The following is a 27,150-nucleotide window of genomic DNA, read 5'->3' as shown; positions in this document are numbered from 1 at the left end:
TTGATTAATTCTTTAAAACATATAAATTGTTGATATATTTATATCACCCTGATCTGTTCTGATTTATTATGACAGAATATAAGCAATTAAATATGATAATTCAAACACCTGTCTATCATTTTCGTAAACATTTCACCTCAAGACTTTTGCGTGTGTTATACACGTCATAAAATTCAATTATGAATTTAAACAAGGAAGCTTTATACCAGTAATTGTTTTATGATTCAGATTGTCTTTGCAATCGTGCTAGAACACTTGTTTACATTCAAGTATAAATATTTATTATAATATTTTATACTATGTCACAGCATATGTTTTTGAATTCGTGGGTAAGCGTTCTCTTGGTTGAAAGACGCGACAGCAATCCTTGGACTCGAAGCAAATCATCGACGAAACTTGAATATTTCTTGTAGTTCAGAGAAATCAAGAATGAAATAATAAATAGATGAAAGTACTGGTGAGTTTTGATATCTCCCATCAACTGGAATTTCGTGATCTATCTGGAAAAAAAATGAACATTAACGTATTCATTGTTTTCCATTTCTAATGAATTTGTATCATAAAAATGAAACATATTCGTTCTTTTAAACATTTGAAATTACATCTCATTATCATATCAAAGTAATTCAGTCACCCTTTCATATTGGAGTTGCTAAAGTCTTGTATCATACCTATTGAAATTTCTGAAATCACCATGGGAATCCAAATGGTGGTCCCTGATGATATGGTGGTGCTCCATTGGCAAATGGTTTTTCTGGAACGTCAATATCATAAACCTCATCCATGTATTCTTCGTAAGCCTTCTGTCTCATTCGTCTTAGCGCTTCTTCTTGCATTTTGCTGTTCTTATTCTTTTCGTTTGCTTTTTTCTGAGAGCGCGTGCGTTTTCTGTTCCTATTTGGTCTCCTTGCTTGTTCTTGAGGCCGCGACAAAGAATTCTTTCTTTGATGTTGATGATGTGGTTTTGCACGTTTCGCAGAAAAACGCATCGGTGGAGGAGTTTGTTTCGGTGTGGTGAGGACAGGACGAGGAGTTGTGGGAGCAACGTTATTGCCCCCATGCATAGCATGAGACACAAGCCATGTGGCAATCATTTTGTAGACATTATTAAGTTGTGGGTTGTTGTTTGGCAGGCCGGGGTATGGTGGCATCGATGGAAGTGGGAAAGGCATTGCCTGTTGAGCTGGGGAAGGGACATTTTGTCCGTTAAAAAAGTTAAATAAGCTTTGTTGGACAGGAAGTGGTGGTGCCGGTGTGGTTGGTTTGGGTGTTGTGGTAGGCTTTGGTCTCATACCGAAAAAATTTACATTTTTGGATTTGGATTTAGGCTTTGACGGAACATGACTCCAAGATGATTTCGTTTTCGTCATGGGAAACTTGGGTTTTGCTGGACGGTATTGTTCTACTCGAGATTTGGCTGGTTTCTTTACGGGTTTGTCTGGCAATAGTAGACTATATGGGGTAGCTTTGGGTCTGTCAGATTTCACTTTAGGACTCTGGATTACCAGGTCTTGGGGTTGTTTAACGGGTTTTGAAGGTTCCGGAAGAATAACTTCTTTAGGAGGGCTAACTGGTTGAGATGCTGTTGCTTTACCGGTGTTAAGAGTTCCACCAGCTTCAACAGTTGACGATGATGACGCACTTGCAGTTTTCGTTGGTTTTTCAGCAATGCTGTTTGGTTTGGGCTTTGAACGTTCAAAGACAGGGAGCAGCGCTTTAAACTTAGACTTTCGTTTGCTTTTCTGTGCGTCTATTTGACTCACTAACAGCATACCGAGAAGGCAAAGAAGAAGAATTCTCGGCATAGTGATTGATCTAGAAAGCGGCTGCCTGCAAAAAAGTAAATAAAAATTCTTATTTCTAAATCTAAATCTTAGCAATATCAAAATAAAAAAAAAATCAACATACATGTATGTCAATTTTGTACTGTATATAAACTATCTAAACCTCATGGTTTTTATAGGTGCAATATGTTTTGACGGGAGAACAAATTATATCATCAACGGAATAAAATCTAAGGTATCATAATTGAATTATTATGCAATTAATTCTGTATGAATCTGCAAGGTTAATGTTGGTCAACTGTTTGCAGCACAGTAATATTTCAGATTTCCTTGTTCCTGGTACGCGGTGTCGAGGAGGGCCTCAGTAGACAGTCATGTGACTTCTAGTACTGCGGTAAATCAGTTCGATTGCAAAACACGGATTTATAATTTTGCTGTCAATCAATATTCTGCTTCCTGACAGCTCAATAGGTGAATAGTTCGACATCGTCAAGATTCTTTGAATTTATTGATTTACAATTTGATAGATCATTTGCTACTTCTGAATAGAATTTTTTTTTATTTGAAATTAAACTACATGTACATAAGTGTGAACAAACGGGCATTTATCATCGCTAATACAAGACTTTTACAAATGAGGCATTATCTTAATGGCCAAAAATGTCATGATTAATGAGTAAATAACAGTAGAGTGCATTTTCGTATTCTAGATATACTTTATTTTTGTCTTTATGATTTACAAGCTAGCAAAATGTTCTTATTTCCCAGTACAGGTATATAGGCCACTCTCTTGTGAAAAAAATGTCAGATTGGGGGTACATATAGAAAGCTTATGGCAACAACAATCAAGGAATTTGCCAAAACAATTGTTTTCATGCAGGAAATGTGATTAGGTTTAATTCTATATTAATATATATATATACATGTGTATATATATATATATATAATGTATATATATATATATATATATATATATATATATGGACTCTTTGGATTAAAGTAAGTGTAGAATGTTAGGGTACAAATTGGAAGGAGATGGGATCTTTGCATCTCTAACTCTTTGTTGAATATACAGGGATACCATGCATTCTTGTAAACTTGGGAAGAAAAACTACATGGATATGGTAGCTGTTATATAATATATCGCAAATCAGACGGAGGAAGTGAGGTTGGATTGGACACACCCTAATGAAGCCACCATCCAGCACCACATGCCAGGCCCTGACCTGGAACCCGCAGGGCAAGAGAAATAGGGGACGTCCAAGAAACACCTGGAGGCGTGACTCGCAGGTAGAATTAAAGGCGCAGGACATGACCTGGCACGACGCAGCAAAAGCACCCCAGAATCGTGTTCGTTGGAGGACTGTCGTCGATGGCCTTTGTTCCTCACGGAACGATAGGCTTAAGTAAATAAGTATATAACATATCACTTGTATAATGGTATCCAAAAACATTGATTGATTGACTGATCGATTGCTGTTTTCCGCCACACTCAACAATTTTTCAGTTATCTGGTGGCGCCCAGTTTTTATTAGTGGAAGAGAGAACCCAGATACATTGTACCTGGGAAGAGACCACCGACCTTTCGCAAGTAAACTGGGAAACTTTCTCACTTACCGGCGCGAGCGGGATTCGAACCCGCGCCGAGCAGAGGTGAGAGACCGTGTCAAAAAAACATTGAATTCATGGTAAATTCATCGTCAACGTCATAAATGAAAAATTACCGCATCAATCAATAAAGCATACGAAAGTAGTAACATTAATATGTGCATTATTAGATAAACTGGTGAATAGAATTTGGCATTATCTCCGCAAGAACAGATGTCTTCATCTACATTTGTATCACATGTCTAAATAACCGGAAAGAGAAAATTGGGCGGGAAAAGTGGTGACGATGTTACGGTGTCGTACGTTCGGGTATTCTCAATCAGATTCAATGGCTTCATGTCCCAAAGATCTAAACGAAGTCGTTTATTTGGACCTTCCTTTATAATCATATCCTGTAGTGTTTAAAACTGGACATACAGTAACATCAAGTAAACCGGAAGTGCTTAAGGTTATCGGAATTGAACCATATTGGTGAAAGTAGACGTATTCAGATCATTTACACAATGAAGATGACTTCGCTTTTGTTTTTTAATAGTTGTGAAGGAATTCAGATAAGAATGTATACCGTCACGCAAAAGCTCAAATACACACTACATGTAAGAGTACAATTAAATAATTTTCAGCAAGCAAACATCTCCCGAGAATTTATGAAAGATGATTACATTGTGCATTCATTCACCTCCTTTATCGATGAATCGTTATGAGTATACATGCATGTACTGCATTTCAAAATGTTGTGAGAGAAAAAACTACAATGGAAGATAAAATTACGTTTTCTCTGAATACTAAGTATTATTTTATGAATTTGATAATGAAATTTCTTTATTTCAAATGTATAAAAAGTAACTAATTTAATTTCTTGTAATTTAGATTATTTTTTATTTGATATTATTGAAGTTTCACGCATCATAATTCATCAACTTCGGTATAACATTAACTATTAATTGTGAAAGTGTTAGAAATGATTCAAATTAAAAGAACAAACCTTTGATGTTTAATCAGAGTATTCCGTTTTCCAAATGTGCAGGAAAACAATTTTCCCCTACTTATATATTCACGGAAATATGATAAATAACCCTCGTTAGTCTTTCACCGCATACTTATGTTTAATTGACAGGACTTCGTTCAAAATGCAAATTAGTGACATTTGTCTTTATTGTATTGTTAAATAGGAATAATATGAATTCATATTCTATTACGTTGTATAGTAAAAATACAATATTTACATGAAAACAATGACTGGGTACATAATTCCTATTGGACAAAAGTAAATCCTTTACGGATTTATTTTTAGAAACTTCAGATTCCTTGACCTAAAACAAAAACGCGTTAGCATACGAATATATCATACCACCGACGTATCGTCCAAATAATGTTATTTTTGAAATAAAAAATGTTGCAACAATTAAAGATTTCTTGTGGAAAATTTAAAAAAATCCCCGTCACTAATGGCTTTGAAATATGCAGTTTGCTTGAAGAACACAACAAGGGAAAATTGAACATATTTTTCGTTTGTTCTTGAATAACTGTATTTTTAAATTTTAGTAACAAAATTTGTTAAATATGTTAATTGTTTTTCCATTTACTTTTGGAATTTTATGAGTGATGCTATTTACAAGTATCTGTTACAAATGGATGGTGAAGTATAAATTAGTTCAGACAACTCATAAACATGTACACTATTTTCATTAAAAAAAAGTAATTAAAAAAGGTGATTAGTTGATTCTCTTACTGACCGTGAACTTAACTCTTAATGAGATATTTTTTTAAGAACAGGAAGTCAAAACGGTCAATATAAGAAGATATTACCTGAATGTGACATTACAATCATTAACCATCTACAACAACTACATTAATCAGGAAAATCGTGATTTCTTTGTTTATATTAAAAAGATTTTTTTTTCTAACACTTATCTATACCAAAAGTGAAAATATCTTCATTTCATTTTAAGATTGGTGTCAGTACAAGCTGTAATCTTTGTAAAATGTCAAGTTTAGCAACAATACTTCACGCTCCAATGTCAGGTTAAAGGTTTGGTCTAACAAGAATGCACATAAATTTACATTGTTTATAATACAAATCTCGGTTGGCCAGTAATTTTGAACTTCAAAAACTGGCATGTCTTTTTTCATCTCAAATTTGCCTCATCACCACGCTCATGTAGGCGCTTGTAAATTATTTTTAAAATTTCGTGAAAGAAGTAAATAACATTGCATTTTTACATCATGCGGCAGGATAAGAATATATCTATTGACGTAAATTCATTACCATAACCTTACATTTTTGATTATTTTTGTCTTTCTCATGGGTTTTTGTCAACGTTTTTCCTCAGGTCTGATGTGTCAAAATAAAGCATTACTGATTCAGTTCATCTGAAACAATAAATTATTGTTCTGCAAACGCCCTTAAGTTGTTCACTTAATTCATAAATATATCATTTATATCTGTCGTATTTTTTAATTCGAGTAATGCATTACTTTTGAAATGTATAAACTGTGAAAATATTGATATGCCTGCGCGCCCGCGAGCGAGAGGGGTCTGTGTCGCCCTCCGCTTAATGTCTAATCTACACTCAAAATCACATACAAGGTAATCTATGTGAAAGTTTCTTCAAGAGAGGCAAATGGAAAAAACCCTTTCTATGTAATCATTTATACTTCATATTTTACTTGTAATTTATATACTAGCATTGTACATGTACTTACAAGTATTTTGTGAAAAGTCTAAATCAAATAAGTGGTGAGAGAGAGAGAGAGAGAGAGAGAGAGAGAGAGACAGAGACAGAGAAGTGTATGGGGGTCTGTCTTCACATCTAAAGGGGATGGAATAGACGCGACCACTGAGCCACCGTAAGCGGTTTATGCTACTATGTTAAGACAATGACAATGAAACAAAACAAATCTTGATAGTAATATATACCCATTTAAAACATCCAGAAGTCAATAAAACACCAACAAAAAATATAGAGAAGTTTAAAATGCTTTCTTGGTGCAATATAATTTGTGTTTGCACCAAACTACAGCAATAAATAACATCCAGAAGTTTTGCAAATTCAAAGAGCGTGAACCATTTGCCCCGATAAACAAATGCTGCATTTTGTAATGATTAAAGTGGGTGAAGATTGTCATATTCTGACAGACATTACAATTTGATAGAAGAGTGCCAAGGAAAACCCAAAATAACCACCAATTAATCAGATCAATGGAAGAAATGCGTCTTATGGTGAAAATAATAGGATTAGGGCATGCATGTGTCCAACATCACAAAAATGTGGGATATGTTCTACATCGCACGTTTTAGTAGTTTGTGAATAAAACGATCAACGTATGCATCTATAAACTTCACACAAAACATTGTTTCACAAGTTTTTGTCATGTGTGGATTGAAGAATTTAACGCATTCACGTGCGTTATTCTACATGCATATTTCTTTAGCTTCCACAAAAAATCTGTTTTGTGTGCGCCCAACTTCACAGTAATATAATGTGATCTATGCGTTCATAGTCAAGTCTCTTCCTGGCAAGAAGTCTTTCAAATGAGAAAGACAATGATCACTGTAATAAGTTTGGCCCCACGCTGGAACCAAGACCCCTACCCCCTGGGATCATGACATTTACAGTTTTGGTAAAGTACTACCTCCTCTGTCTAAATATCCATTTAGTTTCAATTCGGTGTCAACAGCACTAAAAATGATGTCATTTAAATGTTCTACACATATACACTATATATACCAAGTTTGACCCCGCACTGGAGTCAGAACCTTTACCCTGGGGATCATGAAATTTAGAATGTTGGTAGAGACCTTCCTTCTCTACATCACTATGCATTTAGTTGTTTCTTAGATATGTGCTATTGTAGAAAAGATTTTTGAATATTGGTCAATGTTTGGCAGTTTTAGCTCGTACCACCCCTAAGGCACCAGGACTGCAGATATCCTGAAATTACAATTTATGTCTTCCGTGTCCCAGAGTTGTTTCATACTTAATTTGGAAAGAATTGAAACAGTAGTTATCAAGAAGTTGTTAACACACGACGCATAACGTAAGACATAATAGGTCACCCGAGTTTCCTCAGGTGACTTTAAAAATCGGAGAGAGCTACATTATTGCAGCTAAGGTCACATTAACAGTATCGTTTTTAAGAATAGATAAAAAATATTGAATCAATATATAAGCATAGAAAATAACGAGGTGAGATTTGACTAGTAACCTACATGTACTTTAACATGGCTTACGTCAACAAAGAAAATTGAGGTTTCAGTTCGCATGGGGCTATATAATGTTTGAAGGTACTCACAAGTGTAGTTTGGGAAATGTGTTTGGAATTTTTTTTAATTTGGAATTTTAAGGAAATGATATGAAACAAGAAAATATCAACCGTGCGCGCAATGAAAGGTTCTCTCTGTGTTCCTCTGGTGTGTCCCATTTACTCCCAGAGAGCAGTTCTGCAGCTAATGTAATCATTGTGATATATATATAAAAAGATCTTCATTTGGGGATCGCGTGTTGAATTCATTTCCAAGTAAGTCTAGACCAGATGATTAATATGATGAAATTTATTCAATTTAGGCTGTGTTCGCATGTAGATCTGACACCAAATCAAATATTTCCTACAGACACGATACACGTATTGATATGATGCATAATGTTACATCGACGCTTTCTTATTTAAACAGCTGAAGATGTATTCTCGATAGAGGCAATAGCAGACTTTCGAGTTACCGCTGGAATAATCTTATAATTTGAGGCCCTATGAATTTCCAGTTTTTTTACAAGGTCATTCTGCACGGAACTCGAAAATCTGTTATTGCTTTCAGGGCCGTAAATTACATGGAGGCGGAGGAGGCAGCTGCCTCCTCCAACTTTTGGGCCAAAAAAAATTAAAATTTAAAGTTCATTAGAATTTATGTTGTTTCCAATAACTAAGAACATGATACCTCCCTTAAAAAGCATTCCAAATCTTTCTTTTAGAATGAGTTAGTCAAGTAACATCTTAGAAGGCCCTAGAATCAAGAATTTTGCACGAAACGTGTTCAGTGTGCACAAAATGTGCTCAGCGTCTGGGGGCCTGGGCGGCCCCCAGACCCCCGCCTAATTTCCTGCCTCCTCCAAATTGAAGGTTAATTTACGGCCCTGGCTTTATGATTTTAATTAATGCTGATCAGAATCGACATTAAATGTCAAGTATTTATTAAATTCAGAAATTAATGTTTTTGTGGCGCAACATGGAATGCATTACGAGCTGATAGTTCATAGAGAAATGATATATCATTAGGAGAGCTTCAAAGATCTGTTATTTACAGAATTTTTTTCCGGGGAAAACCTTTCTGATGATCAAGTTAGGTAATTCCATCATGAAAAATCTCATGAATATAGCATGTAAAACTTATACAGTACCAATTTTGATGCACCAGATGAGCATTTCGACAAATAATGTCTCTTCAGTGTCCTTTATAAATCTTGCCTTTCAGGATTGTTCGATGTAGATTAAATGAGCGTGGTACGAAATATTGAAGAACTTAAAACACGACGAATTCACAGCAACAGAGACATGAGGGAAAGGTGATTGGAAATCCCGGGAGAGGTGAAGACTGCAGTGACCGATGAGGAAAGTTAGAGAGCAAGCATAAATGCCTTACAATTAGTACGAAGAGGATAGGTGAAATGAAAACATGCAGATGTTGGTCCATCTTTTTATTGACAACCATTTAATTAGCCTATTCATTGAGGGTGAATTCGAGATAGAGTCGTTAAATGGGTGGCGATTGCTTTTGTGCTAGATCTCAACAATATAAAAATAGAAGTCACTGGTTTTTCTTGTGAGAATTATACAAACCGAGGTCCCGTGTCAAGATAGGCATGACCATAAACCCTCATTGTTCCGAGTTGATGGGATAGGTAACTTGACATAAATTAAGACCTAGGTATTCATGCGATTTCAATTTGTATAGTTCCACTTAAATGGTCTACATGTACATTTCAAGTCTGTGACATCTCGATATCAGTGAAATATCCACATAGCGACGTTAATCAACAATATTCGATTTCCGTTTACTTTTTCTGAGTACTAATGTCTAAAAAGTAATGAGCGCTTCTAATTCGTTACCCTATCTGTAAAATACATTCAGATCTACAGATTTCGCTGTGGTCGAAGATGCTCTGAAATATCGGAAGAAAACCTTATGGAATATAGAATGTTGAATATATTTCCCCTGGACCTACATGTACAAACCTCGTACCAACAGAAAGATTGCTTGTGTGTATGTCCTTTAACATCCTACAGGATATATTTTCATTCATATAGAGGAGTCACTAGTTGTAACTTAAGTGCCATAAATTTCAACCTATGACCTCAAGGCCGTGATAGTGAGGGGTCTTTATTTTGCCAACTCCTACCTTCACTCGGGACCACCGTTTCTACGGTCATAATGACAAAGATCTTGGTATGCGAGGCCTTGCCAAAAGAAATCTAAAGACAAAATATGAAAGCTAGATATCTTAAATAGATCGGGAGATACTGTATACGATAGGTTTTCTTACAAGTAGGCCATAAGTCAAGGTCATAAGGTTAAAAACTTTGGTACCAAAAAGTTTTGTCACAATAAATGCAAATATGAAATCCCTATAACGTACCTTTTAAAAGTGATGAGCAAGGTCGAAGTTTTGATTACAAATTTGAAATGAGGCCAAGGTCAAAGATCATGGTATGAAATCTATATACAAATTATGAAAACCTTTTCATAATTTGTTCAGGAGATATTGCATAGATTAGATGTCTGACGTGTTTCATGCCGATTGTTAGGCCATTCTTGGCACACTGATTTTGACTACGGATAACTCCGTTTACCTGATCAGGATATAGGGCTCATGGCGGGTGTGACCGGTCGACAGGGGATGCTTACTCGTTCTACGCACCTGATCCCACTTCTGAGGTCAGTGTTTGCCCAACTATCTATTTTGTATTGCTTATAGGAGTTGTGAGATTGATCACTGTTCGTTATCTTCACCTTTCTTTCAAAAGTAGGTCAAAGTCCAAAGTGAAGGTCACAAAGTTAAGTTCAAATAAGAGGTCAATATTACTAGTTATCTCATACGTGTAGTGTATATTGAAAGTGAGATAAAGCATTAGCTTTATCACACGCCCGTTTGATAAAGCACTTCCGGTCCGAACTACTTTTGACACTGTCCCCGCTTGGATGACACATGTTCTGTTTTTATGCATATCCATGCATGAAATAAAGCGTAAAACTTATTATTCTGTATTTATTTAGAATTTCTTTTATAGCAAAATTAAAATGATGTTGCCCCCACTGACATATAATGCAAGTTACCGGCCACAAAAATGCCAACTCGGTCTGTAACTAGACTACTCAAAATTACGATCAGAAAACAAAAATATGTGCACACTATTATCATCGACAAGGAATCTACCGCCTACTGGACAAGCCTAATCGAAAGTACCTCGACATGCTGCGGTACCAAGAATTCACAAGCACAGTCCCTTTTTTCTGGAGCATATTAAATGTAACAAATCTCAACAGCTTTACTTACTAGGCTAGGCCTATTTAAAGTGCCTCAGGATTTCCTCTCGCCCTCAGATCCAAAGAAACTACGTAAATAAAATCCAAATGCACAAACACTTCTACTTTTCATTGTAAACTGTTGAACATTCTAATAACGCTGCATTAAAATATAACTTTCATCGATCGTTAATTCGGTATTAAACATGTTTATTTCAAAACGACGACGACATCAAACTTTTATCAAAAAATAAATACTCGGTCAATAGTTGTTACTTTGTTGGAATGGTAAAACCATAATTAATTATAAACTATAATCCCTTCTAAAACAATTTTCAATGGTATCTTTTATAAAAATGCCCTTTTGTACTGTATATTAATGGTTTATAAGCGCACTATTTTTTCCCGCGTAAGGTAGACAGATTAAGCACGACGTCTGAGCCACGGATTCAAAACAAATTCAATCAGCTGTTTCTACCATACTGGGGATTATCTCAAAATTAAGTGAAAAGAAGACGCATGAGATAAATAGAACATCTATAATTGTGTATTTCGATATTTGGTGTATCCAACGAGTTGATGTGGTGTATTTATTCGCGAGGCTTGCCGAGCGAATAAATACACCATATCAACTCGTTGGATAAACCAAATATCAAAACACGCAATATAGATATCCTCTATTTCAAAAACGTTGGTACCAAAAGAAAGGTCTTGTCACAAATAATGTGCACGTGAAATATGAGAGTCCTATCACTCTCTATTCAAAATTTATGAGCAAGGTTAAAGTCTCGAACGGGCATATGAGCGAAAAATTCTCGAGAGGGACGTTAAACAATATAAAATCAATCAATTAATCGGACGGACAGTCAGAATAAAACACACACACACACCGACTATAGTTCCGGGAGCAATTAAAAGCATTGAATTCACACAAACACTATTAACATTTGCATTTTGATAATTTTAGTGTGACCTTTCTACTCTTGAACAGAAGTTGAAATTAATTCCCTATATATTCCGATATAAAAGTTTTATCTTCTATTGTGGCCCCACCATAATCCCGGGGCCCCAGAATAGAAGAAACTTTGAATCTTGAGAAGATTATTCCTATGTATCCAAATGTAGTCCCGCCCTACCCCCATGGACCATGATTTGAACAAACGCGAATCTACTTTATGCCAAGAAGCTTCATGAAAGGCGAAGAAAACGAACAGTGATCTATCACACAACTCCTATAAGCAATACAAAGTAGAGAGTTGGGCAAACACGGACCCCTGGACACACCAGAGGTGGGATCAGGTGCTTAGGAGGAGTAAGCATCTCCTGTCGACCGGTCACACCAGCTGTGAGCCCTATATATTGATCAGGTAAACGGAGTTATCCGTAATCAAAATCAGTGTGTCAATAACGGCCTAACAATCGGCATGAAACACGCCAGACAGCATTTGACCCAATGATAGGTTGTATTGGCAAACTAGGTCGTTATAAAGATATAAATTTTAACTTTTCTGGCCCAGTGATTCTTGAGAAGAGGATGTTTAAAAGACACCACTCTACTTTTGCCTTTTCTTGATTCTCTTCCCTTTGAACGAAACAAAATTGAATCCCTTTTACCCAAGAATGGTTTGAAGTTTGGTTTGAATTGGCCTAATGATTACGGAGAAGATGATGGAAATGTGAACAGTTACCGCTGACAACAACGACAACAAAACCCAAACAAAGCTCGTTTTAGCCTTGGGTCAGGTGAGCTAAAATCTTTTACTTCAATGTACAAGATATGCTTTAATGCATAAACTATTATCATAATCACTTGTTTTCTAAGGTTCTAATGTCACACTCCAACATTCCCTCAGAAGATTAAAATTGTAATTTTACATAAACAATATTTAAAAAGTTGTTGAACAATTAATAAATGTCAACCCATCATACCATTATGCATGAGAATAATCAAACTGAAATTAACAAATGTGCGGAGAAGAAAAATGAGGATGGCATTGACTAAAACATTACATGGTGATTCATCAAAGTGGTCGCGTCAAAATAGAATATTACAACATGGTACAGCATGGAATGATAGTTAAACTAAGTCATTTCAAAACACACGAATGGAATTTCTAATGTAGAATTTCACCCAATTCGTGTTAATTTTGATCAAGACTTCAATGCTTAAACCTTATGATATACAGTATAGGATGCCTCTTTTTTTTTGCATGATATCTGTTTCTGTGATTATTGATTTATTTAACTGTCAAAATAATATTACAACATTTTTATCAGCAAATTCGGATTTTGAATTGTGACACCTTTTTCATTACAGCTAAGTTTAAAGAATGAAGGAGCCGAACTCGGTATGTTGGGTCCTTTTCTGTCTCTTCCTGCTATGCTTTAATTTCAAAACATACTGAAAACATATACATATTTTATCAACGTTTAGATATATGTATTGTTTACAAGAAAATTTGTTTAAGATTTTCATGTTGAATTTTAATCGAGATACTAATACCTATAAGATACTAGTATGCTTACAAAAAGCTACGATTGTAGAAATAGTAGATGAAAACAGTTTGAAATTTATATTACAAACATTTTTCCGAAATGAGCCGAGTGTTGATCACGTGACTGCCTCATTAGCATACTATACTCTATTTTCCCAGAAATTCTTGGATTTTTGCATGTCTAACTACCCTTGCGTGAAATTACGTCGGATTGGTCTTGGATATCAAAACTTACCGACACCATTGCATTCATTTTGACCAAGTGTAAAGAATTCGCGCGCATTGCATACCTTATACAAAGAAGGCTGACCGCAGATTCCGAGGGATAAGTCAAGGATGAACTTTTCGACCTATACCTTTCATCTGGGATGAAATTGAATAATTACATTGTATAAGTTAATATGTATCGTCAATAAAGATATACATCAAACCATGTTAGTTTGGAAACAAACAACTTCATCATTAGTATGTATGTACCTCTAATTATCTTGTCCAAATTATTTTTAATGGAATTAGCAGAGCTCTACTTCAACGCGGTAAATCCTGTATTTCACTTTCACCTCGAGTACTTCATTCAAAGTAGGTGGAGCAACATGTGTATCACAATCGGACCTCGGTATGTTTGAATAGGAAAGGGGGTGATCTAAGATCGACTACCCTTACATGTAGATACTAATTGAACAACTTTTCTTTCTTTTTATGGTTTAAAATCTTTGATGGCTAACGCAGATACGTAAAATCGCATAATTATATGAACATTGGATTATAGAGAATGTAGAGGCTTATGTTGCGTTCAGACCAATAGATAAATTAGAGTATACGAATAAATAAAAAGTAGATTTAAGTGTAAAAAGGATTAAAGTTTAACACACTGTAGCTCAATATCAAGTACTACGCCCCCTAGTTTTCGTCTGTGTTTATACATGCAATTCCCCTTTAATGCAGAAAATAAACAGAGACTTCCAAAATAATTGAGAGTACTACAAAATTCAGATCTGAACCTCCTTAAAATGAAAGTTGCATGTAATTTGTAATTGACACTAAATGTGATGAATTTTAATGTCTATACACAGATAATCCAAGATATAAAAGAACAATAAATTTCATATTCAAATTCTTCTTTACAATTGAATTCTTGTTCAAAGCTTTTTAATAAAGTTTTTTGTCATTTTGCTATGATTTAAATTGATGCATTTAAATATTAAAGTGGACAGCTCTTTACTGTAATTGCATTGATGAAACTTACCTATAAAAAGTGAAAGTCTAGAACACTCCTCTGTTCTTAATCCAAAGCTAAAGCCCTTTACTGTTGACAAACTGTAGGTTTAAGTTCTATCTAAAACAAATGACTAAGGTCATATATGAAGACACATGTCATTCTTTTAAATCAATCAATGCTAAATAGGCTTTCGAGATTTTTGTTATGAGACAAGGCAATTAAAAGTTTATTGACTTCCACGATGGTAAACAAATAGGTGTTCAAGTGGAAATGAAAAATTGAAATTAATGGTACTCTTAAATGAAAGTAAATGAGTCATTATAATTCATTGTAATTGGTATTAATACCGTCATTATGTTAATACTGATAACAAGTTATAGTACTGCAATAGACGGGGCAATGTCGAGAGGGGGGAAACAGTGTGAAGAACACGTGACAGTCAATGTTCTATACAACTTCATTATGTCCCATGAAAAAAAATATATTGTCACCGATTGAACATGAATATGCATTGACTATTGTCAGAGCAATACGTAATTTTGACTTTTGAAACCCTTTTGCACCTGTGCACCTGATATTGTTATTAGTTGGGGGGTGGGGAATTCGCAGACGATGAGTGGAAGCCGGTGTGAATGTGACAGTTGTCATTTTATATTTTAATATTAAAAATATTTCATCAAACTTTAAGATAATATGCATAAAAACAGCATGATGCACGTGCATGTACATTGTATAGATTTGCAGTCACAGCTAGTGTATCATTATTAACACAAAGTTGTTCAGAATACATTTATCGATTTATAAAAAAGTCGGATTTTTATTGTTTTTGAACAGCCTGAGGACAAAACTATCTGTCATAGTCTAAACGGATTAACTGTAGAGGATGTCTTTGAACGATCTGTCTGAGAGTTAGGTACAAAGAAGTCTTTTGAAATGTTGGTTGTGATAAATTGTCATAATTTAGAAATTATTCATATAATCAAGTAGAACCTTGACTCGTCTCTTGTTCTGATTGCAGTTCATGTAGTTTTTGCAGCTGTATACTTTTGCTTTGTAATCATGAAATATTTTTAAATGCAAATAATCTTTGACATTTTGAATATGCTGATTAATTTAATTAAAAGTACAACCTGTCATAAAAGTTTAATGTACTTGAACGTCTTGAATTCTTAATTAAATTTTCTTAAAATGCATTTAGTGGTCCAATTTCTTGTTTTCCACAAAATCACCATAGTACACCGCTCGCTTGGGGATCGAAAGGTCTTTGGTTCGATTACGGGTCGCGCCAAACTCGAGGTAGCAAACATGATTTGCGAATAAGCATGCAATGTTCATAAAGACTTGAAAATTTAAGATCTCCTTGTTAGTAGGCGATTTTAATTAATGGTTATGCACATGCCTAGAAAAAACGAAATCTGTCTGTGATGCCCCCATATGAAGGTAAAGAAATTCTGATACCCAAAGAAAGGTGTGTCACAAAAAACCCACACATATTTTTCAAAAGTATGTCCAACTCCAACGTTAAGGTCAGAAGGTCAAACCATTTTAGTACCAAAAACAGGTATTACGAGAAGGAACACACATGTGGAATATGAAAACCGTTTCCTACATATGATTCTTATGCTAAATATATCTTAGGCCGTCCTAGTCCTTGTGGTCGTGGTTTGAATAAACTTGAATGCATCGTATACTAGATGATTGCACATTTTAGACAAATTTTATGTTATGTATATCCGTTCATGTGGTTGATTTTTAAAATAATTTTCTTATATGCATACATTCCCAGTGGCCGATCCAAAAATTCTTACCCAGGGCGGAAGGGGGGGGGGCAATAAACGGCTCGGTGCATCTATAAGGGCTGTCTTGAGGTCTCCGGTGCTTTCTGATCAGATCGAAGCACAGAAGTCGAAGCCCCAGCACAGGAGGTGAAGCCCCTGCAACTACATTAGTTCTGACAGGACTTATGTATTTGAGTGTTTCTGAAAACATTTCTTCATAAAAGGATCACATATGTGAGGGGAGGGGGCGTGCGCCCGGCGCTAGATCCGCCACTGATTCCAATAGGAAAGTCTTCGTTCCTCATCTTATCGTCTTTCTTCTGTACAAGATATTACACCATGCATTCCTTTATAAAAAGATACAGCATCTCACGAATGTCTCTAGCTGCAATAATGTAGCCCTCTCCGATTTATTTGGGGGGGGGGGGGGGGGGGGGTACAACTCCATAGGATCTCCATAATGGTGCAAACGCGGAAGTGATTCACTCCTGCAACATTTTCGATCTGCTGACTTTCTTTACGTAAATAAAATATTTTATGTTTCTTAGTCAATACCAGTATATAAATTTATAACCTGCAACTTACGATTTGTGAGGCTCTATTTTACCGTTTTCAACAATTTCGATATATTCCAATTTCTAGATTCATATTTGTGCGCCATGTTTGATGTACTGATGAAGTTTCAACTTCCGATCGATTGTCAAATTATTTGCATATGCCATATAAGGTAGTATTTACGTCAATGGACAAGTACGAAGGAGAAAGCCATTTCGCCGGTATTAAAAGGTTTAGATTTAAGGTAGCTCATTAAACTAAAATTTTATTTAATGGCTCATTAAAACACCTCTTATGAAGTATGATTTCACCATCGAAAGAATGATACAAGCTTTCAATTATTTTATATAATTTTTTTGGTGATTTTCCCAGAATGATAAAAAAAAGGTGTTTTATTTGCAAATAAGAGATTCTTGAGTCCAAATTTCGCTGTGATTTGGTGCATAATATAAATACCTAATAAAATATGCCTAAAAGATTCAGATATGAACGTTCTAATGTTTTAGAAAAAAATATTTATGAAAACTGAAAACGTCATTTGTTAATATTTTTTTTTATATCTACGGATAAAATCTTCAAAACACGTGTCAGTTAGAAAAGAGATATATCGAAGAAATACTTGAGAGCTTGTATAACTTTTTCGATGGTGAAATCATACTCCATAAGAGGTGTTTTAAAGAGCCATTAAATAAAAAGTTAGTGTAATGAGCTACCTTAATATCAAGTTAAAAAACAAACAGCAGTGTAAATTCTTTCTGCAACCATATGATTTTCCTTTCTTTGTCGGAGTGGCTCGAGTAACTACATTTTCTCGCAGACTGTCAATGTTTAGTTTTTTCAGTGGATCCACCTACATTGTACGAGATCTCGTGATAACAAGCATGGCGGAACAGACAAGAATTTTGCATGCTGTACATGATGTTTAATGAAAAACACCTTTATTAGACATGCTCAAGCAGAAAGTTGGTTCTCCTTTTGATGTAAACAACATTTAGGACTAATACACGGAGCTTATTATCGGTTATTCATAAAATTATTTTGGACCATTACAGAGATCCTATGGAATTGTAGCCCTATCCCGAAAACGTCAGAAAAAAAATTGGAGAGGGCTACATTATTGCAGCTAGAATGTCTCCAGTAACTGAGATATACACATTATGTAACAAGCAAGACCCCCCCCCCCCCCGAATATTTTCTCATTCCAAGCGATATCGATATTTATATTATGTCAACAAACATAACATTGACATGATTTATTCCCTATCTTTCACCCTAGAAACGACGTATTGCTTCAATTCTTCCTTTGATTTGCAGTCATTCAACAAGATTGACATTTCAAATGCGTTTGCCTGTTATATCTTTACAAATTGTAACTAGGAAGACGAAAACTGATGTCTCCCCTTCCATGGTTTTTAAAAACATTTTAGGGATCATCTTAAAAGAGGAAAATTAAGAGATACGGTATATAACCGACACCTATAATGTACATATGTGTATCTGTGCTTCAACCAAGGAACAGGTGTTGTGAACGTAGGATAGTAAATTAAACTTACCAACATACCAAATAGCAAACGACAAAAAGTTATGACCCGGACAAAAAAATGCCCCCAAAATTCTATCATTTGACCTATACATAAAAGGTCAAAGGTAATTAAAAATGACACGTGTCACACTGCCTTATCATGGTATACCCACATACCAAATATCAAAGGCCTATGTAAACAAGACAAAAAAGTTATGGTTCGACAACAAAAATGCCCAAAAAATTATATCAATTGACTTTACATAAAAGGTCATGGTCAACCAAAATGGCACATTACACAGTCTTATCATGGTATACCAACATAACAGACCTAGCCCAAAAAATTATTATTTGACATCTACATAAAAGGTCAAAAGTCATCAAAATTGGCAAGCAAAATGTTTGATCATACCAAACATCAAAGGCCCAGTCTAAATATTCTATTATTTGACCTATACATAAAAGGTCAAGGTGAAAGGTAATCAAAAAAGGTACGCGACACACTGTCTTATCATGGTATACCCACATACCAAATTCCTTTGTCAAAAGGCAAAAAAGTTATGGTCCGGACACACTTAGTACGAGAAGCGAAAGAATAAGCAGAAGAAGAAGAATTCAAACTAAAAGAATATGTCCCCCTTTTGGAGACAAAATGATACCTGCGTTGCAGTTTTGAACAATACACGTATGGATCTTGATAAAAATAGCACGTATATTTTAACGGCTGGGAATTAAGAAAGAAATGAAAGTAGAATGTAGATATAAAAAATGTCATTGTTAAAAATGCCTGAGTGTACGGACTACAATGCTAATGCCCGAATACCTTTCAATGAAGCGCTAAGTTGAATAACGCTCTTCGTGAAGTATGCCGGCTTCAAGCGTTCATACCCTCATGTTTAAATCTTTAAAAGGAGTTACCAGTAACAGAAGGAATTATAAAATCGAGTAACATTGACCATGTCCAGGCAATAAAACTAATGTCTTTCCTCAAAGCTTTGCATTCATCTCTAGTCAAGGCAAGGAGCGTGAAGTTATTACTCATTCATGCACGATTGCCCGGTGAACGTGATGTCATGACATCGTGTCAAGACTATGACACACTTTCAGTTCATGGACAACAACGTACTAAAGTTTAGAATTATTTCATTCAAAGGAAGCCATTATATGTAATCAGACGGACAATCGTGCCTAAACCAGATGTCACCATCTCTTTCGTTACCGGATACTCACGAATGATTACGCTTTGTTCTGTGATGGAGAGAGGAACGAAGCCAATCGTCCGTATCCGACGATGTATCTCCTTCGGGAGGGGAACTTTTACTACATACAATGTACTTTAGATAAAGATTTAGAATAGAAATCTAGTATTTAATCAATCGCAAATACTCGGCTATCTTTGTGATTGTAAAATAACGTCACAAACAGTGATTTGGCTAACATTTTAGCGCACAAAGTGCACGAGAGCGAAGGTTAAGTTAGAAATCACTATGCGTAAATTAAGTGCATCAATTATACTGAAAGAAAATCATCTATATATAAAAATCAATAATAGCAACAAAATGGAAATTTAATTATGTTGGCCTAAATGAACTTTCCAATTAGGTAACGTCTTCACTGGGCAGGTTGAATCAAATGGGCTGTCAAAATCATTTGCATTGATATTCGTCTTTCAAAATGTCTATCTGAATGTTCAAATAAGTAATAATTTGTCCCGTACCGGTTTGTAAAACCGAAGGGAACTAGAACTTTCTTCTTCAACTGTCCCTCCTTCTGTCAGTCTGTCCCATTGAGTTTTCCAGACTTTTTCCGTTATGCTTGCGAGGATTCGTCTGAAACTTGTAGTGTAGATTTAAAGAGGCAAACTTCAGATGAAGTTCAATGAAATTTCATAATACTTGATGGACAGGTGTGAAAGAAATTAATTTTTATATTGTTACGTTTGTATACCCATCGGGATCGTGTTGTAAAATTAAGACATCTGAATAGGAGCAGTCGATGAAACTCGATCATTGATTATGTAAATAGTGACTTCATTAATTTAAAATTTCAAGCTCATAAATCAGAAAAGGAAATTATCAATATAAATATCAAATCTGGTAATCACGCGAGTATTGTTTTTCTGTAGACGATGAGCGAAGTCGGGTCAGTCGGCAGTACCCAATTTACTGCATTTCCTGCAATCGAAATCACGGGTAGGCCTATTCGAAATTTTACTATTTCCTTTGAAATAATAATTAAAATACAAATATGAATGTTAAACTGGTGTTTTCTTTTGTGTTCCATTTGCACGATTATTTCCCCCGCATATTTTTTGTTGACCCAGATTTGATGTGACCTGCATCGTAACTAGGAAAGCGGTAGATTGCAGGATTTTTTATAATTATAGTTACTAAACCCAGATTTACTATATGATACATAGGATATATGCTACATGTTTGTGACTTGAATCTAATGATTATATACTTCTCATCCCTGATAAAAACTATGCACATGTGTCAATTGTATCAACAACGAAACATTAAACTAATTCGATCTTGGAAAACATGGTGACTTGGTACCAATGTTATAGGTCACAGTTCAAGGTCAAACAACATTGAATGTACATACGTCAATTAATGGGGACGCTGGTAGGGGCCATGTATTGCTTATGCAATGCTCTCAAAATGCTTGTTTTTAAAAATTTCCCCTTGTGGTGACGAGGCTTGGGTATTTGGATTTTAGGGTAATTGCCTGATTCATTCTAATGTGAAAATCAGTTACTTAGATGCCTAAAACCATATACCACTTGAAAATATCACATGGTGCTGTTTAAGAATCTTAAATAGTGACTATATAACACATATGGGAAAGAAGTCATGGCATAATTTTAATGCAATAAAAAAAAAACTCTGTGAAAAGTGAGCAAAAGTATATACAAGCATAACCACAACACTATTTTAATGTAAGCGAACAACTATGCCATGCTAGTTTGTCTCTACCCATTGTCGAAGATAAGGGGGGGGGGGGCATGCTTATCATATTTATAAACAAATTATAGTAGGGAAAAATCAGTATTTAATATTGTTGCTCATCTCCCAGCAATTTATGATGACGTTGGCGTAATGAATACCTCCTAATACAGATTGCTTTCTGCTATTGTTCATTAAATCTTCCTCATTCATACTTCAAAATCTAAGAGCTCCCCTTCCATGATCCCTTCCCACTGTCCCGTGGGGATCCGGGTTGGAATAGGTCTTCAACACCCCCTGCTTGTCGTAAGAGGCGACTAATTGGGGCGGTCCTTCGGATGAGACCGAGGTCCCGTGTCACAGCAGGTGTCGCACGACAAAGATACTTCCCTGCTCAAAGGCCGTAAGCGCCGAGCATAGACCTAAATTTTGCAGCCCTTCGCCGGCAGTGGTGACGTCTCCGTATGAGTAAAATATTCCCCAGAGGAACGTTAAACAATATTCAATCAATCCTCTTCCGTATAACCTTCCTCTTGATATCGACCGAATCATTGTCTCCCTTGTAATACAGACCTTTGGTCTCATAGTTCTGTTCTTCGGCTGAGATGGTAGCTTCATCAACCTTCCAACAAAGATTGCGTTCTCCCATTGGTTGCTGACAACTCTTTTCAACATTTACAGATGGTAGCTCCAATTCAGACTGTTGGATGAACTAGACCTGTGTACAGCGATGATAGAACACCTGTTCTATGGTGGGAACATCTATATCCGAAATATCGTATCAAGAAATCGATTTTGTCTTCTAATACAATGTAGGTCTAAATCGGCATAGGAATGATTGATTGTATCTTGCTTAACTTCTCGCTCGAGAATTTATCACTCATATGGAGACTTCACTAAGACCGGTGAAGGGCTTCAAAATTTAGGCCTATGCTCGGCGCTTACGGTCATTGAGTAGTGAGGGTTCTTTAGCGTGCCACACTTACTGTGACACAGGCCATCCGGTTTTAAGGTCATCTCCGAGGACCCGTGACATTCACACCTGATGCCGAGCGTTTGGCGATGGAACTGTCACTAAGGAATGGGTTGAGAATACGTGTCCATAGGAGATATATATACATCAGGATTAGCTGCCTCTTTGTTAGACACAGGTGGCTCTGGTGGTTGAGGAAATGCTGATATGACACATGTAGGTAAAGGGATACTGGCTAGAGCACAGAACAAGATCTTTGGAGGTGCTTAAGCCATTGAAAAAGCTGGAGCTGTTGTTGAGATGGTAAACGGAAGAGAACAAGCAACTCATGAAAGGGGCATGGAAAAAAATTGTCAATGAATTTTTCTCACTATTAGTAAAATCGTAGTAAAGGTGAACCTCAATACAAATTTGTCCAAATCATCGAGTATTCTTGTCGTGAAATATGAAGATAACGAACAGTGATCAATCTCGTAACTTCTATGTAAGCAATACAAATTAGAGAATTGAGCAAACACGAACCTGGATACACCAGAGGTGGGATCAGATGCCTAGGAGGAGTAAGCATCCCCTGTCGACCGTTCACACCCGCCGTTAGTCCGATATCTTGATCAGGTAAACGGAGTTATCCCTAGTCAAAATCAGTGTGCCAAAAACGGCCTAACAATCGGTATAAAACACGGTAGACAGCATTTGACCTAATGATAGGTTATATTAGCAAACTAGATCGTTATAACGACCATAGAATTGGCAAAATACTGACTTTAAACTAGAGTGTTGAAAGCCTTGCACCATCAACTTGTCTGTCAATAACCTGCCTCGATTTAAAGACTGATCATACGCAGAACAAGCTCTTGCGTATCGAATCAGTTGAGAGGTATGAACATACGCAGGTGATAATGGAATACTTCTATATAACTATGGGAAGTTGGCAATGGAGAAGCTGAAATCATCCCGTTTTTCATAAAGATGAGTTGTTAGTTTGCCATCGAAGGGAATCGCATTTAAGAGTACGGAAGAGTTAGCGGGTACCTGTAAAGTGCGAAACGAAATCTACCGAAACGAAACCTACCGAAACGAAACAGATTGTATAACCGTACTCTTTTAATTATGATAATAAAAAATGGTATCTTGGGCCCTTGTAAAAGTTACCACATATTAAATTCGCCTCCCCGTTGATGTAGGCTTTCGGATTGACTGATACAAAGTTTTAAAAGTTGAAAAAGGGGAGGACGAGTAAGCACAGAGTTCATATCCGAAGTTGATTAAATACCATGTGGAATTAGTTTCGGATCCAGAACGTAACTGATTTTAATTAGATTAGTCTCGGTGAATGACTCGTGTATTTTCAAAAATGAAATTTTCTTAAGTACATCTTTGACTGTCAGAATGACTCGTGTATTTTCAAAAATGAAATTTATTTGTTAAGTACATCCCTGACTGCCAGCAGAGTTGTTTTCACTTGATAAACTGTGTCGCACTTTGACCAGTGCATACGTCTTCAGCTGTCAAGTCTCCATCTCTGTAGCATGCTTCCTCCTCATCTGTCTATAATAGCCTCTTCTTGACATCGTCTTGTCGTTCAGCTGACCTCTTCAACCTCTCCTTCTCTGAAGTATTCGTTCTCCCCGATGAATTCTAAGATGATAGGACCTTAACTTGCACGATTGTTGCAGGGGTTGTTTTTTTTTTTGGTGACCTTTGGAATGTGAGATAATTTTGATTTAGTTAGATATAAATGTCATAAATTTCTTTTTTTATTTCATAAAAGAAACATTTTTGTCACCCATGAGTAGCAATTATTATGTTTCTATTGTATATAAATGGTAAGGGAGTGATTATCATGTTTACATGAATAAAATATGAGTATTTTACTTGATGCATTATACTAAAAAAACGATATCTGGAAATTAAACCACAGAATTTGCACAAATTTCAGCCTCGTCCCTGCCTATTGGTATGTATGTGAATGATGCGCGGTCTTTTGAAACACATGTATAATTCATACAAGACTAAGGCACAGTTTCTAACAGAAGATTGGTGTACTAAATATTAGCCAATTCCATGTACACTCATGTGGAAATGTAGAATTAATAAGGAAAGTTGTATATTTACCTTCTGTGAAAAAATTATTTGCTTAGAAATATTAGATACATGTACCTTTACATACACACTGATGCTTTGAAGCAATCAGGAGTTACAGCTACATAATGTACGTACAAAATTTTCTCCCAAGAATCTGTAATATTTCAATTGTTTCTATGCTAATTCAATTTTTTACAGTCATTAAATATGGGTATGTACTGATATTTTCAACAACGGTAGTTGTATAATATCATTTAAGGACATCCATGCACAGTGAGTAGGAAGGACGTCCCGATGCAGAATCATATTTCCCGCTATAAATATGTGCAAACCAAAATATATTTTGGGGTATACACAAATTAGATCTCCTTCTATTGACCGATCGACAGGGGATGCTTACTCCTCCTGGGCAACTGATCCCACTTCTGGTATATCCAGGGGTCCGTGTTTGCGCAACTTTCTATTTTGTATTGCTAACAGGAGATTGATCACTGTTTGTTATCTTCACCTTTCATTCATAGAATTTGATAATGTGCCCCCCGGCCTTCACTATCAGCGAGCGGGCTGAGTGGTTACCACCCTACTACAGGTAAATACGGGGAAAAAGAAATATTTCCTCTTTATGATAGTATCCAAATATCATGTACCACTCATTTGTTGACACCCCCCCCCCCCTAATAGAATCGCCTTAACTGTAAAACTATGTGTAGTACTGAAGTTACAAAGCGTCAAAGCGAATACATATCTATTTTAATTAGATGTATTTTTCTGTACCATTTGATGACAACAATTAGAATTATATATCCGTGGTATGCAAGCATCATCAAAACCCCTATCACCCCAATTAAGTTGGTATTGTGGTTTATTAGGTCAGCCGATTCAAATCTCTATATTCCAGATGTTTCTGCCACCTTGGGCGACAGATGCCTATTTCCTATCACTTCACAAACTGGAGACAAAGGTACATCACCAGTTCGTCAGATATGAACTAATCTCTTTATCTAATTATCTACAATTTGAGAAAAAAATCATTGATATCATTTGAGAGCTTAGAAGGGCATATTAGGAGTAATGTCAATTTCTACAATTTCATATGTTTTCAAGGTTTTGTCTGAAAATTTAATTTTTATTCCTGAAGGCTGACGAATGTGGACAACTGCTCAATATACTGCAGTAAACAAACTGTTCTTCTATATGTGAAAAAATATAGCATTTGTACCGTTATTTTAGGAACATTTTGGTAGAGAGGTGGGTGAAAACCGCCTTGATACCGAAAAGGATAACACAAAGCGCCATATAGCTTCACAAACAGACAAGGATGATGAAGAAATCCATGTAGCTGCAGATACTGGTAAACATATTGAGGATGATGAACGAATAAGTATAGCAAACAAGACAAGTAAACCAATCGAGGATGATGAACGAATTAATTAACGAACAGTTGGAGTTGGCCATGATCGAAGGGGCTAAGGTACAGCATATCTTCAAACAATTTGTGATGTACATATATATGATATTAGTAATGTAACTCTAGTGATATAACACTAGATGAGTACTCAGTCTGTAAAATTGGCAATTAAACGCTATAATCAGTAATGTAATACTAGTAATTTACCATTAGTCATGTAATACTAGTGATGTAACTTTATTAATCATATATTATAAGTAATATAACATATATCGGTAATGTTACATTAGTAATCAGGGGCGTAGCCAGGGTACTTTTGATGTGGACGCCCGAGTAGGCAGGGGGTTTAGGAGCCGTCTCAAGGCTGGCAAATTTTAGATGATTTCGATGTGTATATTCGACCCTCCTGAACGCATTTTTCGTACACTTTATAAAATTTGTTACGCAGCCATATTCGAGGTCTGTTCTGTTTATGTACGAAATGCGGACAAACACTTGTAAAATCTCAAAAATGAGAAAGGATATCCAATGTCGTTGTATGACGAACCCACTACAAACAATTTTAGACCTTTGAAGATACAAAACAAACACGTATGGTATTGACCTAGAATATTTTGATATTTCTAATCTCCCCCCCTCTCTCTCTTTCCCTTTTTGTTGTTACAAAAATGATGTGGACGTTTGTGCATACAAACGTACGCCTGGTTACTCGCCTGGTAATGCTGTACTAGTTTAATCTGAAACAAGTTTTATTTCTGTTACAGAACTTCCACGTGCAGGAGAACAGACACGAGGATGACAACGAAGATGACAATGAAGAGCCTCTGCCATGGAAGCTATTCATGTTTAACATCGACACTTTTAAGATCCCGATTCAGGTATTGTTTATTATTCTATGCATTTGTGATACGAGTGATACCACGATTGTCATTTAGGGTGTTAATGATACGTATTTTAATAAGCTGCTTTTTATCAGGACAGAGAAGGGTACACTACCGAAGAACTGGAAGACGTCACAGTACCGTCCTTGCCAGGTAGTTCTTCTGTCAACAATGCAAACCTGGTAACTATGCTTACAAATTACATTCATTTTTATTTTATATCTTAAATCGGCGTAAAAGTTCCTAGGAATTTATAAACGTTTAATTCTATTGTAAGAAAGTTTGGGAGTAGCACTGTAGGGATAATTTGTAATGGAGAAACGCATACTGCATCATCTAAGTTGTAGAAAGTCGGTGCATTGGTCCCTGATACAT

At 35.8% G+C, this 27,150-nt stretch overlaps 1 protein-coding gene across 4 annotated transcripts; it reads right to left on the bottom strand.

Moving 5' to 3' along the window:
- Window positions 1-258: 258 nt before the first annotated feature.
- LOC125667863 (proteoglycan 4-like) lies at window positions 259-14,886 on the bottom strand. 4 transcript variants are annotated; one of them, XM_048901533.2, is made up of 3 exons: window positions 14,653-14,886; window positions 672-1,830; window positions 259-500 (listed from the first exon to the last, which is right to left on the bottom strand). In XM_048901533.2, exon 2 carries the CDS (start codon window positions 1,803-1,805, stop codon window positions 690-692), a length of 1,116 nt encoding a protein of 371 aa, XP_048757490.2. In that variant the 5' UTR covers window positions 1,806-1,830; window positions 14,653-14,886; the 3' UTR covers window positions 259-500; window positions 672-689. The 4 variants fall into 4 exon arrangements, with proteins under 4 accessions (XP_048757490.2, XP_048757489.2, XP_048757488.2 ...); XM_048901532.2 differs by lacking the exon at window positions 14,653-14,886 and adding an exon at window positions 10,943-11,167; XM_048901531.2 differs by lacking the exon at window positions 14,653-14,886 and adding an exon at window positions 4,378-4,534.
- Window positions 14,887-27,150: the final 12,264 nt, after the last annotated feature.

Source organism: Ostrea edulis, chromosome 9, assembly GCF_947568905.1.
Source record: "Ostrea edulis chromosome 9, xbOstEdul1.1, whole genome shotgun sequence".
Taxonomy (NCBI): Eukaryota; Metazoa; Mollusca; class Bivalvia; order Ostreida; family Ostreidae; genus Ostrea; species Ostrea edulis.
The sequence above is the reverse complement of the archived record's forward strand: the minus strand, read 5'-3'. Positions and strand labels throughout refer to the sequence as shown.

Excerpts from the sequence above, each read along its gene's own strand:
- LOC125667863 (XM_048901533.2), bottom strand. The coding sequence starts at position 1,805 with ATGCCGAGAATTCTTCTTCTTTGCCTTCTCGGTATGCTGTTAGTGAGT.